A 16,273-nucleotide genomic window follows, 5' to 3' on the forward strand; every position below is an offset into this window, starting at 1 on the left:
CTCTTTACAGCGTGGCCGTCCCCTGGCCAGCGTGGCATGTTATCAGGCATCTATGGCAGCCGCTGGGTTTTAATTACAGCACCAACTCCTGAGTCAAGCAACTGCAGGAGAACAAGAAAGTCCTTCAACCCCGCGGCTGGCCCCGAGCAAAGCTGCAGTGATGGAAACAGGGCAGGAGCATAAAGAAACCACGGTACGTTTAAAAACCTCCAGCATCCAGCCAAAGCGAATTGCAAGTTAACTGAACAAGCATGGGCAGCGGGATGAGTGCTCAGCGGGGCTCGGGAGGATGTGTCTGCCGGGTGGCATGGTAGGAGCTGGGGGACACGATCTTTGGGAAACCAGGCAGCCGAGAGATGCCAGTGGACTCAGAGCTGGTGTTGTGGCCAGCTCTGGGACTGTCCCCGGCACCGGCAGCATCCCCATTGCCCACCCCAAAGAGGGCAAGGAGAGGGCAAGGGGGCTGCCGTCCCCCGTGCCGCACGCCCCGCGCGGCATCCCTGGCACCGACCTGGCTGATGCAGAGCCGGGAGCACAGCCAGGCATCGGGGCTGAAGCCGGGCCAGTGCCTCCCCTGCCCTGGGCTGCTCTGGCGTGCTGGGGGGAGCTTGGGGACACCTGCTGGCCCGGGGCACCCTGTCCCCACACATCCCATGGCATCAGTGCAGGCACTGCATGGGCTGGAGGGACAGCGGCTCGGGGCCAGCACCGCAAACCTGCCACCGCTGCTCTGAGCAAGTGCCGGTCAGCCGCTGAGCACAGCGACCTTAGTCTTTTCCCAGATACTTCCTCATGATGCTGTTGACATCGTCTTCCTTCCCTTCTGCCTCTGCCCGGCGGCTTGCCCCGCTGCTCTGGGTGCTGGCTTTGCTGCTGCACCCCTCCCCATCCCCTCTCTGGGGCCGGCGCTTGATGCTGTCGGTGCTGCGGGAGGAGAGGAGGGAGCCAGAGGACGAGGAGGAGTCGGAGAGGTCCCCGGGGTCCTCCCGGGGGGCCGGACTGCACTTGGCTGTGCCCTTCGTCTGGGAGGACGCCGAGCCGCCCGCTACAGCCTCATCCTGGAAGCGGACAGTGAGGGTCCGGTGGCCGTCCTTTCTGTCCCTCCCAGGCTTGGCCAGGCTGCTGGTGGAGCGGGATTTGCGAATGGCCGGGAGGAAGTCATCGAAGTCGACATTGGTTCTCCTCTCGTAGTTGAGGGTGGGTATTCTCCAGCTGAAGGGGTCACTCCCCTTCCCCTCGCCCAGCCCCTCGCTGGATGGCGAGCTCAGGAGCCCCCCAGAGCCCCTTCCCACCTCCACATCTTCCACTGACGGCTCCAGGAAGCTTCTCCAGGAGCTCGGCCGCAGCGTGCCCAGCACCTCCATCCCCGCAGCCGGAGAGCTTGGCCGGCGGCTGGAGCCATCGAGGGTTTGCAGGAGGGAGTCGTAGGAGCCGAACTTTGATGCTCTTTTCAGTGCCGGTGAGCGTGCTGGCTCGGCTGGCTCCGAGGCCATGCTCCGCAGGCTGGAGGAGCGCACGAGGCCAGCGCCTGCTCCTTCGCCTGCCCCCGGCTGATACCCTTCAAGCTTCCCAGGGGAATCCTCCGCCGCTGCGAAAGCCCTGCCGCGCCGCAGGGCCGCAGCACCGGTGGTGCGGTAAATGGGGAGGGGAGAGGTGTCGCCCAGCACCGGGCGCCCTTGCTCCCGCTCCGCTCCCCGCTGCCGCCGCAGCTCCTCCACGTACTCAGAGAGCGCGGCCGATGAGCTGGGCACCGGCCCCGCCGCCGGAGAGAGCCCTCTCCTCCTCGGCACCGTCGGAGACAGCGGGCTGGAAAACCTCCTGTCTGGGGCAGGGGAACCCCCCCGCCGCAGCACCAACGGAGATGTCTCTCCTATCCTATCCACAGGCTTTTTTGGGCTCTCCAGCTCCTCTTCGTCTGCCAGAGGTTTTCCATATTCCCGTCTTCTAGCACTGAGCAAGGGACTCGCCACCCTCCCCAGATCCGCAGCATCAATGGACCTGGCAGTGCTCAGGGAAGAAGCTGGCCGGCCCGTTGCTGGCTCCTTGGTGTCTCTGCTCACCCTAAACAACAGACATTGGCGTTAGTTTAAGCTATGTGATTTTCAGTAACCATAACGTCATTCAGCAAGGACAAGGCTGAGCAGCAAAAAGCCGGTATTGGCATGGTAGTCTCAGAACAAACTCCCACTGCCGCATCGAGCAGTTGGGCAATGCCCAGAGATTTTATCTTAAATAACTTTAAGTCAGCCAACCTGGCTAAATCCACAGCATAGGATGCGTGGTGTGACCACCTTTAGCTCTGCCAAACCAACACATACCGCCAAATGTCCTTTTTTCTTGACAGATTATAGCAATATGCAGGATTTATTTTATTTTTGTCAAAGCCAAAGATTATTCACTAAAATTTTATGAAACCAGCTCGCAGAGTGCCCCAAATGCATCTTAACATTATTGCGGGGCACGTTTCACCCAGGAAAACAATTGTGAACTGCAAGAGCCCAATGATGCTTAGCCAGGGGCTGCTCATTGAAGAGCGACTGACAGAAGTGATGTGTGGGGATGGGACCTCACCCTGCAAACGGGGGCTGATGCGGATGGCAGGAACCGTGTGGGCAAAGAGGAGCCACACCGGTCCCCATCACAGCAGGACACCGTCCCCAGAACATGCAGCCCTCACCCGGCAGGCTGACGGACAGTCTGTAGGGTTGGTTTAGCCAGAACATGGTGCCAAACTGAGGATGGCAGTGGCTCATCACAGGCAGCTGTTGCGCTTGCTACCAGGATTGCAGCTTGTGCAGAGTGCATATATGGAGCAGCAGAAAGGGCAATAATAATAATAATAATAATAATAATAATAATAATAATAATAATATGGCATGCCCCTCTGTGCTGACAGCAGAGCAGCACACAGCGGGTCTGTGGCTGGGACCGGCACATGGGAGACAACGCCCAGAAGGAGCTTTGCTGCCCAGCTGGTTTTCCTGATTTAACTCCTGCCCCTCACCATGGGGCTGCAAGAGCTGCTCTGGGACCCCTGTGGTGACACCGTCGCCACCCCTGCGCCGGCCGCTTGCTGAGCGGGACAAGGACAGGGTGGCAGTGTGGCAGGAGCAGGGGGTGGTCCTGCCTTCCCCCAGATCCTGCCTGTCCCTCCCCAAAGCGTTCAATGGCACTGAGCACCCGCTCTGCCAGGACAGGAGCTTGGGAGCATCTCCTTGGGCACCGCGGGATGCCAATACGGCACCTGTTCAGCTGCCGAAGCCCTGGCACGTGCAGGCTGCAGAAAGGGCTCATCTGCACCAAGCCTGTCCCCTTCCTTGTGCAGCTGATGCACAGAGATGGGGAGGGGGCTGCAGACACCGGTGGGCTCAGTGTCACTGCTGACACTAAGCTTGCAATGTGACACTTTACATCCCTCGCCCCAAGCACCTACATTGGCTTGAAGGGCTGAAAAACTGCATTTTCTGCCTGTCCCACTGTAGGGAAAGGCAAAGGGCCTCTTTGCCAGGACACGTCTGAAACAAAGCAGGCACTCTGCAGAGCTGTGCCACGCCTCTCCTCATTTTAGGTCCATCGCTTTCGATCAATGATAGCCAGTTACTATCTATAGGCTGCTCACGCGCAGCAGCTTGCCGGTGAGACGAGGAGTGTAAGCGCCTGCGAGCAATGCGTGTTGACAAAGGCTGTGCCCAGTGCTGGCAGCTGCCGGCACTGCCGGCGGATTATCCCCGCTTGCGGATACCCCCGGCATCACTCAGCTAAAGGGGACCTGGAATTTGCTTTAATGAGAAGGCTGCCACGATTTTGTCTGAAATTTGTGAATTTGCCTGAGAAAGAAAGGAGGCAGGAAAAAGAGAGCGATCGGTAGAGTAATGCAGCAGAACCCAAATATAAATACATCTCTGGGAGGCCAGCAGGCTTCAAGGTGCGGGAGCAGTGGCCAAGTTTTACAATGCTGGTAATGAAGCATCCTGCCCCAGGAATGCTGGGGTTGCCATGGGAACAGGGTGAGAGCGGATAACCCAGCCACTGGCGGGACCCGTTCCGACCGGGCTCCGCTGACCCGTGAAATAATTTACATGCCGAGACAGGTTGAAGACAAACTCCACGGCTGGGAAACACAAGGAATTGCAGAAGTGATGGGGTAACGGAGCGGCTTCAGGTCCCCGGCACCCACCGGCACAGCCCAGAGCACAGAGATGCCCGCCTGGCCCTGGCACTCGCTGCCATGCCATGTGCCCGCAGCTCATTAAACGGGCCAAACCATTTGATTATCAAACACAAAATGAGTTAACCAGAGATTTAATCTCCCTGGAACACAGCAACCTCCAGGGCTACCCCGCACTGCTGCGCCCGATGTTGCTGCGGCCTCGCAGCTGATTAATAGTTTGAGACATTTCGATAATGCTGGTTTTCAGGATCCTAAATTGCATCTTACCTAAATAGCTGGTGTAATCCTTCCATGAGAATTTGTACGGAAATTGCTCCAATCACTCTCTACGTTTCCAAATAATATTGTAAACTGACTGCTGCACGACCGGCTTTCATAAATTAAACAGCCAGCTTCAATATGTTTCTTTGGTTTTTAAGACTGAGATAAAAGTGAGCTGGAGATGTAAGAAACACTAATGAACTGTGAACACGGCTGGTTTACATGCTGCTATTTATTGTCCTGTTCAGCATGACGGACAGTTACTATTTTTATGAAAATCTTTAGAGCCTGAAATAGATTGAGAGCTGCAAACACGGGATTGTTCCTCCAGCTCCCACAGCTAGTACGAGTCCGGCCGCCGAGGCCCCACAGCCCCCAGGGTCCCAGCAGGGACCCCTGTGTAATGGAGCATCTCCTGCCTGTGCTCTCCATGCCCTGGTTTTCAGCAGAAGAGCTGAAGTCCAAGACCACCCCATCCATCCTTGTCTCTCCCAACAGTTCCTATTAGCCGCGTTCATCAAGCAAAGCCCAGCCGCACACGCCAGGGAAAGGACTGCTTTCCCCAGGGAAGCCGCATCTCTCCAGACACGGCTCAGCAGCCCGTGGTCAGTGCGTGCAGTGCCGGCACCGGCAGGTCAGTGCGTGCGGTGCCGGCACCGGCAGGTCAGTGCGTGCGGTGCCGGCACCGGCAGGTCGGTGCCAGGGTCATGGCATGTTAACTCCAAGCAGCGTCAGCTGCCTGGTGAGCGTACGTGGGGCCTGATTGGGTTTTAAATGAAAATGCAAATTCTCCTTGGGGTTTGCACTAGTAGCAAAAGGCATTTCTCTGCTTTTGATGCTTTTCCTCTTGCTTTCCAACATCTAAAATGCTCAGGTCCTTCCAGCAAAACCTGTTATCACTTCTCCTCCTAGGAAGCCAAAACGTGCTTTGCCCAGCTCTGGAGACCCTCGTACGGTGGCTCCAAGCTGCCGCCCACCCCGGCACCAGCCACCGCCACTGCGTGCCCCAGCACGTGCGAGGGCGGCAGCCCCTGCTCCCGTGCCACAGGTGCACTGAAATTACACCTCCGTTTCAATTAATTACTTTCTGCAAAAGGAGCCTGAGGACCACAAGGTAATTTCTCCCATGCAACAGGTTTCTGATGGAACAAGCCCAGAGGCCGGTGCTGGTGCTGCCACATCCCACCGGGCTGCTGCAGCCAGGGAGGCCGGACTGATGTCCCCTGTCACCGGTCAAGCTGTGCCACCGCGGCTGCACCCCACACCACTGTACCAGCACCCCATCTTCACCATTTGTTCCTTTAACCGTACCCTGATGGCTACCAAAAAAACCACCCCAAAATCATGGGTAATCTTCTCTTGGCTGTCGTCAAGCCTCCATACAAGGCAGGGCACCAGTGCGAGATGGTCCCGTCCCATCCTGCAGCATCCTCTGCTCATCCATAAACCCCAGGCTAAGGGCTGACGTGCCGGCAATAACTCCCAGGGCTTGGAATAACCCCCGGGAGCCCTGGGCAGCCCCAGTGGTGGGTGATGCTGCAGGAGGCAGGACCACGAGCACGCTACAGACCCCGAGCAAACTGCTGCTCCTTGCCTCAGTGTCAGAGACAATTTTCCCCAGCCAAAGGCAAAAGCAGGGCCTGATGCAGAACTCAGAAGGCATAGAATCATAGAATCATTTAGGTTGGCAAAGACCTTTAAGATCATCAAGTCCAACCATTAACCCAGCACTGCCAAGTCCACCTCTACACCCTGTCCCTAAGCACCACATCTACACGGCTTTCAAATACCTCCAGGGATGGTGACTCAACCACTTCCCTGGGCTGCCTGTTCCAGTGCTTGCATCTGTAAGCCAAACGGAGTTCTGCAATATGCCATTCACACCAAAGCAAATTACATACAACAATAATTAGTGAAGATTACATAGCAATTAACATGATTACAATTATGCTAGTTGAAATAATTTATACAATAAAAATCTACACATGCATTGCAACACATGACCAGGGATGAAAGTGTGGCTCGGATGCTTTTCCTGGTAGCTCATAAATAAAGCCAAGACAACTCCATTTCAGGGAGAGGAAAGAGACTGGCCTAATTTCTGTCAGAAGAGGATTTTCTTGTCATGCCGTCACCTACAGAAGAGCTCCCAGTTTCCCATATAATGATTTGCTTTTGACACAATAATGTCTAAAAATAAATGTGTCGGATCCCCACCAGCCTTGGGATCCGGGCTCCTGCTTTCCTGTACCGAAGCAGAAGGGGAAAGGATGCCGGGGCGATGCCGGGGCTGCGGATGCCACGGTGCCATGGGATGCAGAAACCGAGAGGCAGGGCCCTGTGCTGCAGGTCCATTCCCTGCTGCACCTCAGGATCAGCCCCTCTATCGCAATACAGCCCTGACCTGCCTGGCGAGGTGCAGAATAAAGGCATAAAGTTTTGAACTGGCTTCCTAAGAAAAAAACCTAATAATTTATTCCAGCTCTGCAATGTGCTGTATTTATTGAGGCTTAGCCCTGCTGGCCAACATTTTGTACAAGCACTTAAATAGCAGAGAATTAAAGAAAACGTTAATCAAATCTCTCATTCCTGTACACTACACTGACGATAACAGCCTTCTATGCTTTCCTCTGGCTTTTGGCAGCTGTTTGTTCAGGAAATATCCCATATGCAGTGCTGAGAAGCGAATGCTAGGAAGATTCATTTTTCATTACTGGGTGCTTGTGTAAGACAAAGGAATCTTAATAAGGAAGAGCTCGTTTCACTGATCTCATTTTTATTACCTTACCAGTCTCATCGTCTGTTTGTTTGCATTTCATATAGCCTCCTCTCTAGTATTTCCATCTTAGATTAGCTGAAGCCAAACACAGCTACAACACCAGGATTTGCAATTCGCCTCTTCATGACCCCCAGGACGGAGGCAGATTGTCACACTGTCTCCAGGTCTAGGTACAAATTGCCTCTCACAATGGCCACAGTCAGCCCAGTAAGTTATTTTTATTAATCCCCAAGCCCACATACCTGCCCTTTTATTATATATCCAGTGTATTTCAGCTCAGAAATATGATATTAGCCATAACTCCTGATTTGCTGTCATTCATTTAGGATCAGAGTTGGGTCATTTGGACCAAAACCCCTCAAGCAGTACTGAGGAATTACGTTACTGATGGCTGCGGGGTCCCAGCGAGCTCGGCCAGCTGCCCTCAGGGCTCCCACCCGTCACCTCCCCGCAGGTCCCAGCCCCGCCTGACCACTCTTAAATTCTGCCTTGTATCAGCAATGGACCGCTTCAAACCACTCCAGCTCGAGGTATCCGCTGCCAGGGGACTTGCTCTTCAGAAAATTAATTCTGGCAATACTTATTTTACTGTACAAAGCAGGTGAATGCACTGGGGACAGATCTTGCCAGAATCAGAGCAGGGAGCTTCATACTAATGTCTGCAATGAAATGGCAGTCTGCAAATCCTATTGTCTTGGAGCATCTATCTATGGACCTGCACAGGAACAGGGGGCAGGTGGGTGCCTCAGTGAGCTGTGCCGAGCATCAGCCCGGCCCCTGCCCTGGTTCCAGAGGGAATGGGGGGAAGAGCTGGGAAAATAGTGACGCTCATCCCGATACACCATCCCCAGGAAAGCAGGGCGGCGGGGAGGCCCCGAGTCAGGGGCTGCAGGCAGGGGTACTGCCAGGGCTGCAGGCAAGGGGTTCTGCCAGCCCTGCCTGCCCTGAATTCGTCTGGTCGGTCTTTCCACCCGCATGCACTGCCGGCTGCCACCACATTCCACGGCAACCAGTGCTACAGATCATTCATTATGCAAAAAAGTGTGCTTTTCTTTGTTACAAAGCTATTGCTTTGCAGATCTTTGCATGCTCCTTCCCTACATGGGGATGATGCTCTCTGGATCCACTTCAGCCCCGCACTGCTCCCGGCCCCAGGACTCAAAGCTCCACCTCTGTTCACCTGCAGCTCTCCCAGGCCTCCGAGGGGACCTGATGACTTCCCTGTCCCCGCCACCTCCCTTCTGAGATGCAGCTACCAGACCCCAATTTACAGGGCTTTTCAAAACTCAACCCATGCACAATTGCATCACACATGAAACACAAAGAACGGTTTGTCTGTGACCCTGCGGTGCTGGGGACGGCTGTAAAACCATGGGTTTGTCTATGGGCTAGAGGGTCACTCCGATGGGCACCTGGGCAAGGCGGCCTTGATTCGGTCTGGGCGCCTGGGCACCCGCCAAGCCGTGGGCAGCTCTGCCACTGAGCACCCTGGGGCGGCAGCGGGATGCGAGCCGAAGCAGTTTGGCCATGCAAGTGCTTGGGCCACTCTCCAACTCCCTCACAGCCCATTAGCATTACCGTCAAAAATTAACATATTTTATATTAGAACTGTATAAATGCATACTGTTTCCTCAGCAGCAAAAGGCGAGCATATGGCATACAAATCCTCAAATAGGCTGCATCGCCTCTTTAAATTATCTCTAGAGAATACATCAAGGGATATTATACTGCTTGAAGCATGTTTTTGATGTAGCGACTTTCATCTAGTGTTTCACTGATCCTGGCGTGGCAGCGACTACCTTCCTTGATTTGATGTTTTAACCTTAAATACCACAGGTCCCCTGACCTCCTTTCTGCATGTCCTGAAAGGAGCACAGCCAAAGCGCCCGCTGTCCCCGGGCCAGCATCTGCAGCACCCCCCGATCAGCCACGGGGGCTTCCCTGTCCCGGAGCAGCTGCAGGCATTGCAGCGGTGCCGCTGCGGTGCTCCTCGCTGCGCCGAGGGATCTGTCACCCATGAAGGGTGACTTTATTTTTTCTACAGGAAAATAAAAGCCAAAGAGAGCACGTGCGAGCCCCTGAGGATACACAGCAGTTTGGGATGCTCGGCTCTGCTGAGGGAGTTCGGGGCTGCGCCCACTGCCTGTGTCCCCCCATTCGAGGGGCCGCGAGCAGCCGCAGCCCCCGGCAGGCAGGGGCTAGGAGAGCAGGCAGCGCTTGCCCGCCGGGCTGCCGGTCAGGCCCTGCAGACACTTGTGACAGGAGAGCAGCTGCCGGGGCTGACAGTTCTGCCTGCTGGCCTTGGCACCCCGACGGGGCAGGATGCCCGCGGCCACCTCTCTGCGCCTGAACACTGGGAAATCAGCGCTGCCTGCAGCCTACTGCTGCCTCTCGCGCTTTTTTTTTTAAATAAAAATACAGGAGGGTTTAAAATACCTTTGTGATGGCTTGCTCCTGCAAGATATTTTTCTACTCTCCATGCATCTGCAAGATGCTAGAGCTGGCACCAAGGGCCTGCGGTTTCCCCGGAGGAAAGCTGGGGCAGGTGCCCCGTGCAGGGGGAGCAGCCGCTCATCTGTCACCGCTGGAGGTGGCCGTGCCCGGGACGGGCTGGGGGTCCCTTACCTCGGGCCCTGGGTGCTGTGGCTGCTGATGAACTGTGCCGAGAGGCTCCCAGCCACGCTGGCACTCGTTGGGGAAGACCAGCCTGCAGACGACCCCGGCCAGGACTTGATGCTTTCTGTGGGCTCCAGACTGAGCGTGGAGCCGATGCTGGAGCAGGCGTCCCTGCGAGGAGAGATGAGACCCCGTTAGCTCCACAAGTGCATGCAAGAGGGCTGGCGGCACTGGGAAGGGGTCCTGGAGCACGTGTGAGGGGGAGGCTGGGCACAGACTGGGGGCTCCTTCACAGCTCCGGCAACAGCAGCTCCAGCTGCTGGGCTCTGCTCTGGCTGCTTTGTGGCACCGGCACAGATTGGATAAAACAAACCTTTCCAGGCAACCTGGTCCTTGTGCCATTGCTGTTGCCATTAACTATTTCCCTCATGCTTTTATAAGTGCCCTGTAGCCTGTAGACAGTGGGCAGGAAAACCACGCTGCTACCTGCAGTGCCCCGGGACCAGAGCTGCAGTTGCAGAGCCAGCATGACCCCAGGCACCCCCCTGTGCCCTATGCACCCCTGGGCTCCCCTGGGGCCAGAGCTACCCCTGCCCACCCGCTGGGACCCCACACTCCAGCTGCAGCAGATTAAATCCTTTAGGATCTCAGTTTTCCTTCAAAGCCACAGATCAGCTTCATATTCTCAAAGTGCAGCCTGGAGGAATGAGCGCATCCCCCCCCCAGTTTAACAGACAGAGCTCCCAGGGAAAGCGAGCAGGTCGATGGGCATGGGAGGCACACAAGCCAGCACATCCATCTGTGCCCAAGTGGAGCGCGGAGCCTTGGCAGGCTGCGGGCAGCTGGTGGTCCGTAACCCATCGCACGACCCGGTGCAGAGTCCTGCCCTTCGGCTGGCAGCTCCCCAGGGCTCACTCACGTCTCCCTCCTGGAGCAGAGCGACTCCCGCGCCGTCTGCACGCTGCAACCAAGGGACAAAAGAGAGAGTTAGCCGCGGCACTGCCGATGGCTCACACGAAGCCACCGTGCAAGTCTGACGAGATGAAAACTTCCCAGACCAACCATATCAAAGCTTGCTGCTGTGGCTGCCGGTACGATCAGGGCAGGGTTTTGCCTGAGCTGGGCAACATACCCTCCCCAAACAGCCTGAGAAGAGCTCCAGCAGGGACCAGGGCAGTGTCAGGGCCGGTCCCAGCACGCTGTATGGCTAAAGTCCTCCTCACCTGCTCCCTGCACCCTTCAGGCCCTGGGCTGCAAGAGGGACCCCAGTGCACGCACCCCCCACCACAGAGACGGGTGCTGCTGCAGCGTACATTGCATTTGCACTCGCAGACCTCTGCTGTGCCCACACTGGTGAAGGGCAGGGAGCAAAATACACCGCTTTTCCTGCACACAGCAGCTGCGGACATCCCTGCCGGGAAGCACTTCTCACCTCCCGCTAATGTGTCAATTGTATTGGAAATCACTTTTTTTTTTTTATGAAGAAGCGAATTTCTGAGCTCACGGTTTCTATCTCAACCTTCCCTGGTTTAATCACTACATAAAGAAAATACATAAAGAAAATCTCTTCTCACGGCATGGTGACAAGCACATCTCTGCCTTTTTTTTTTTTAAATGCATTTATCTATTTTGTCTCCATTTGTCACGATCCTCCTTTAGCAGTGTAGCAGAGGGGAAAATTGGAGGGCTGTAGCAATAACACCTGAAAAATTCACTGGAATTTCTTTCCCATTTTTTCCTAGTAAAATCCTCTACCCAATCCACCCAGCTTCACTGGTGCCTCCAGGCCCCCGGCTCCTGTGGCTGAACAAAGTGCAGGATTTTCGATCCATAAATCCAGCGCTGGGGCACCCGCTGACACGTGGCAGCACGCCACGCTGCTAGGGACGGGAGCTTGCTCTGCAAATGGGGCTATTTCCACCCTTTTTGCTTACTTGAAGCTGAGCCACACAGTGTGATTTTAAGGGTGACGCTTTTTCATGAAACCTTTCATTAACATGAAGTTTCTTGTTCATAAAAACATGTGCTGCTGCAGCGAAAACGTTTGAGGATGCAGACGTGCAGCTACAGCCCCCCTGGCATGACCCTTGCACAGCGCAGCATCCTTCCCCACCAGAAAGCATCTGAGCCTGCCCCTCTGCCCCTCTGCAGCCCCCCCAGCCCCCGGCGCTCCTCGCCTCACCTCTCAGCATCGCTGTCGTCACTGGACCGCAGCTCCTCCAGGGCCACCTGCAGGTCGGCGATGCGCCGGATGGAGGTCCCCAGGTCAGCCTGCAGGACCTGCCGCACCGCCGCCAGCTCCGCCAGCTGCTGCTCCTGCGTGGACGGCACCGGATTAGCGCCTGCACCCCGACACGGCACCCCGAAACGCAGAGCAGGCAAGCGAGGCGTCTGTTGAAACTCCCCCCACCCCAGTGCTCTCCGTGCCCTGCCAGGGCTCGCTACCTGCCGCCGCACCCTGTTGCGTGTGCAATAGCTTGTAAAACGCAAACTTCATCCTACACGAGAAGAGGAGCAGATGAAGCTGAACCTCTCCATGGCTGACCAACACCCTCCGCAACGGAAAAATGCTCAGAGGAGATGAGCCAAAAACCCTGAGCACTGGGCAGAATGTAAGGAGCCACCAGCGATTACCATGTGGAAACGGAACTTAACACTGGGGAGGGGAGGGTGACCTTGGTTTTAGGCACATGGCTGCACCGGGGCATCATCAGGTCATACAAATGGCCTTCCCGGAGATAATTAGTAGAGAGTAATGTCTTCCTGAGCCAGCCAGACCAGCGTGGGGCAAGCATATATGTGGTCAGCCCAACATAGAGTATAAAACCTGGACAAGTAATAAAACAAACTTTGAAGAGAGCAACGGGCTTGAGCTGGCTTCAACCCACACATCCCTTCCTGGCCGCCGGGGATGCCCAGCGCTGCGGCAGGGAGTGTATAGAGACCGGGGATGGGCATCACATCTGCGTAGTGACTCGGGTGTAGGTTGCAATTGCTGTATTGTGCCTGTGCTGTGATTTCAGTACACTGCTGCATCACTCTGCTAAATCAAAATGTAACGCCAATATACCAAATTAAACATTAAGCCCCCCTGCCCCGTGGGGAACATATAAAAGCTCTCCGTGTGAAAGCATCATGTCCCTGCCGGGGACCAAGCAGGGCACAGACCGCGGGGATGCTCCTGGGTGTTTTGGGGCTGCTCCTCCACTCACACACAGCACACACCCGCTTGGAAACGAAGCCCTTTCCAGAAACACTGGAGCTGAGAGGAAAAACCAGAAGCTCCATTCATAATTTAAACTACAGGGAGAAAAAGCCGGACGAGCAGCACAACCCGTATGGCTCCATGGACCCAGCATCGCCCATGGCCGGGCGGCCTCATGGCACACCGAGGATGCCGACCCGGCACTGCCCGCCCGCCGCAGCTGAGCAGCACCGTGTTCATTGGATTCCACGTCCTTTCAGCTAGGAAGGAAATCTTTGTGCAGTTTTCTAAACCATCACAAGGCAGAGAGAGAAGGAGAGTGAGCGTGAGCTGCAAATTCAGTGTGATTGAAGCTGCCAGCTGTAAAATTGCCATCTCGGTGGTGACAAGGTGAGAGATGATTTGCAGCACGGGCGGCGACAGGCTGCGGCGCAGGAGCCGGCAGACTGTCAGAGTAAATAATGAAAGCCCTGGGATCACCGGGCATGCGGGCCTGAAGGGAAGAGCATTTCAGTTCATAAAAACATGCAAAGAAATATCCCAGTTCAGGTTGCACAGCATCACAGTTGCCTCTGGAAATGCTCCAGTATTGGTAAAAACCTGAACGCTGCCAAGAACCTTTCTGAAACTCTGCGCTTCCGAGCTCTTTGCTTCCCTCCCGGCTCGGGCAAATGCAGGAGGGTGGACAGGACCCATCTTGTCGTGGAAACCTCTCCACGTCGCATGGGGATGGCCCATTGCCCAGGCAGCGGAGATGCTCCCCACACCGGGGCTGACCCTGCAAACAGCCGGCGGCACAGGAGGGGGCACACGGTGAAACGCTGACCCCCGAAAGGAGAAAAGCCAAAGGGGAGAGAGCTCCAAGCTTCGGCTGACTACGTGCCTATATTCAGCTATTTGTGACTGCGAGACTAGGTAGTAAAACAACCGCTAGATAAAAAGCTCAACCCTTCAAAAAGGCTGATAAGAGTCTCTATTGAACTAGTTCCTCAGCTCCAGGATATGGCGCAAATTAAATATAGTTCAGTGGCTGCATTTAATTCCTTTCTTCCGTTCTGCTATTATTAACCTGACAGTGACTGGCAGGGAGGCAGCCTGGAACGCAGCAGCGCACACCCCTCCTGGCACCCCGATCCCGCTTCCTCCGGCTGGTGACAAATGAAATCCCCCGGGTGCAGCTGCGAGAGCAGCAAACAGCGTGTCCCGGGGCTGGCGGGGTCCCCCCGGCCCCGGTGCCTTCCGCATGACAGCCACAGGAGCACCGAAAGAAACGGGACCACCGCGGGGCTGATGTTGCCGAGGCAGGGCTCCAACCTGGCTCCCCTCGGGGATGCCTCGGTCTCTGGGCACCCACAGTCCATGGCACCCATGGTGCACGGCAGGGAGCCCGGCTCCCCTCGGGGATGCCCCGGTCCCTGGGCACCCACGGTCTGTGGCACCCATGGTGCACAGCAGGGAGCCCGGCTCCCCTCGGGGATGCCCCGGTCCCTGGGCACCCACGGTCTGTGGCACCCAGGCCGTGTGGCAGGGAGGAGCCCGGCAGCCTTGGGAGGGGGCTGCACAGGGCACCGGGGGCACTTTGGGGACTGTAGAGCCATGGGCACTACGCACGGTGGGTAACCTTGGGCTCCTCTGTCCACACGCCGCCCGAGTGGCAATTTGAACGTAAGCCTGAAAATACCTGTTTCTTAACAGGAGTTGACACTGCTCAAGCACAGCGACGTTGCTAAGACAGACTCCTTCCAGCAGAGGTACTGTCACCACCGCCATCGGCCCAGGTGCCCGGGCTGATTAAATGCAGAGGAAAGCACCAGTCACAGTCAGAGGACAATCCGGGACTGCTCCACGCTCGCTCTCGAGCGACTGGCACGAGCCTACGCCCAAAGTGAATTTTAGCTCCCGGGGCTCAGATTACTGTAAAGTGAATTCTGGTGATACAAATCTGCAGCAAGAAGATGTGGGGAAGAGAAACAGTACCACTCAATTTCTGTGCCCTGCCTTTCAGCTTGGGCTCAGCACATCCGCAGCTCACGAGGATGCTGCAGCCAGCGAGGAGGAAGAGGAGGAAGAGGAGGAGGAGGTCGGCAGAGCCACAGCCAGGCCAGGGGCAGAGCAAGGGGAAATGCCCTGAGTAAACGAGCTGCTCAGTATTGAGGGCTCAAATCAGTGCAAAATAGAAAGGCTCATGCTTACAGAGCAGCCATGTCGATCAGCCCTGTGCTCACGACAGCGCTGCGGTGGGGAGCAGGCTGCAAACCCATGTCCCACCCGTCCCAGCGCTCCATCCCAGACCTCGTGCAAGGAGGCACTTCAAGTTTTACTCAAACATAAAGTATCTGTACCATACAATTGTCTCAAGGAAAGAACTAATTATGTCAATATAATTAAATTTGAAATGCAAAAAAGTTATCTTCATAATAGAAACTGACAAGAATCGTCCCTGCGTCAGGCCACTGCTATCCCAGGGAGCTATTAGACACCTTTGACACTCGTCGTTTCAATCTAAATGTAAATGCAAGAAGCATTTTCCCTTTTAATACAGCGACAGGTCTGAGCGTTTACATCCTCACTCAGGATGAACTGCCGAGCATCGCTGGCTTTTTGTTTCCTCTGAGCAGAGAAGGGGGAAAAAAGAGGGAATATATTTATTGAGAAAACTCATAACCCACCTGCTGGCGTGGCTCTGCTGAAGCACAGGCACTGCCTGAGAGAGAAACACTGCACACAGTGGAGGGAGCAGTGATGCACCCACGGCTGTGCCCTCTCCCCATCCCGCCGGACCCCGGGGATGAGCCCGTTCTCCCCCACCCTGGGCAGCAGCCGGGAGCCGAGGAAATCACGCAGCTGCAGAGACACCGGGCGACGGCGTTGCTGCACCCCACCAGCGTCTCCACCCTTAGCAGAGCTTCACCTCACCCGAGCACGAAGGGACCTGCTCCCCCCTTCCCGGCTTCCCTGCACGTTGTGACTTGGTTGCCACAGCCAGAGCCAGCTGGCCGCTGCCCTTCACCACGTGCGAGAAACCACGCACGACGCCGATCAAGAGGCTGCCGGGGACCGGAGTGATACACCGCACTGCGGCTGGACCTGGGGGGATGAAAGGTGACTTGCACATCATTTTGCCTGCGTTATTCATTGTTAATGGCCCGTTATCGGAGCCCCCGTGCTCCGGCTGGCGCTGACGATGATGGGGAACCCGGACGGCTGCTGGGGGAGGCTGCAATCAGAGGAGCCGTGCTGA

At 56.0% G+C, this 16,273-nt stretch overlaps 1 protein-coding gene across 1 annotated transcript in view; it reads right to left on the bottom strand.

The window, feature by feature from the left end:
* Positions 1-767: 767 nt before the first annotated feature.
* Positions 768-16,273, bottom strand: part of MYO18B (myosin XVIIIB) — a 75,906-nt gene continuing 60,400 nt past the window's right edge. The window contains exons 39-43 of the mRNA XM_072879992.1: positions 12,010-12,143; positions 10,747-10,788; positions 9,837-9,998; positions 1,906-2,061; positions 768-1,815 (exon numbers count right to left, since the gene is read on the bottom strand). Coding sequence (XP_072736093.1) covers positions 768-1,815; positions 1,906-2,061; positions 9,837-9,998; positions 10,747-10,788; positions 12,010-12,143 — 1,542 coding nt within the window. The remainder of the gene's footprint in view (positions 1,816-1,905; positions 2,062-9,836; positions 9,999-10,746; positions 10,789-12,009; positions 12,144-16,273) is intronic.

The sequence above is a fragment of the Ciconia boyciana genome, chromosome 15 (assembly GCF_034638445.1).
Source record: "Ciconia boyciana chromosome 15, ASM3463844v1, whole genome shotgun sequence".
Classification (NCBI taxonomy): Eukaryota; Metazoa; Chordata; class Aves; order Ciconiiformes; family Ciconiidae; genus Ciconia; species Ciconia boyciana.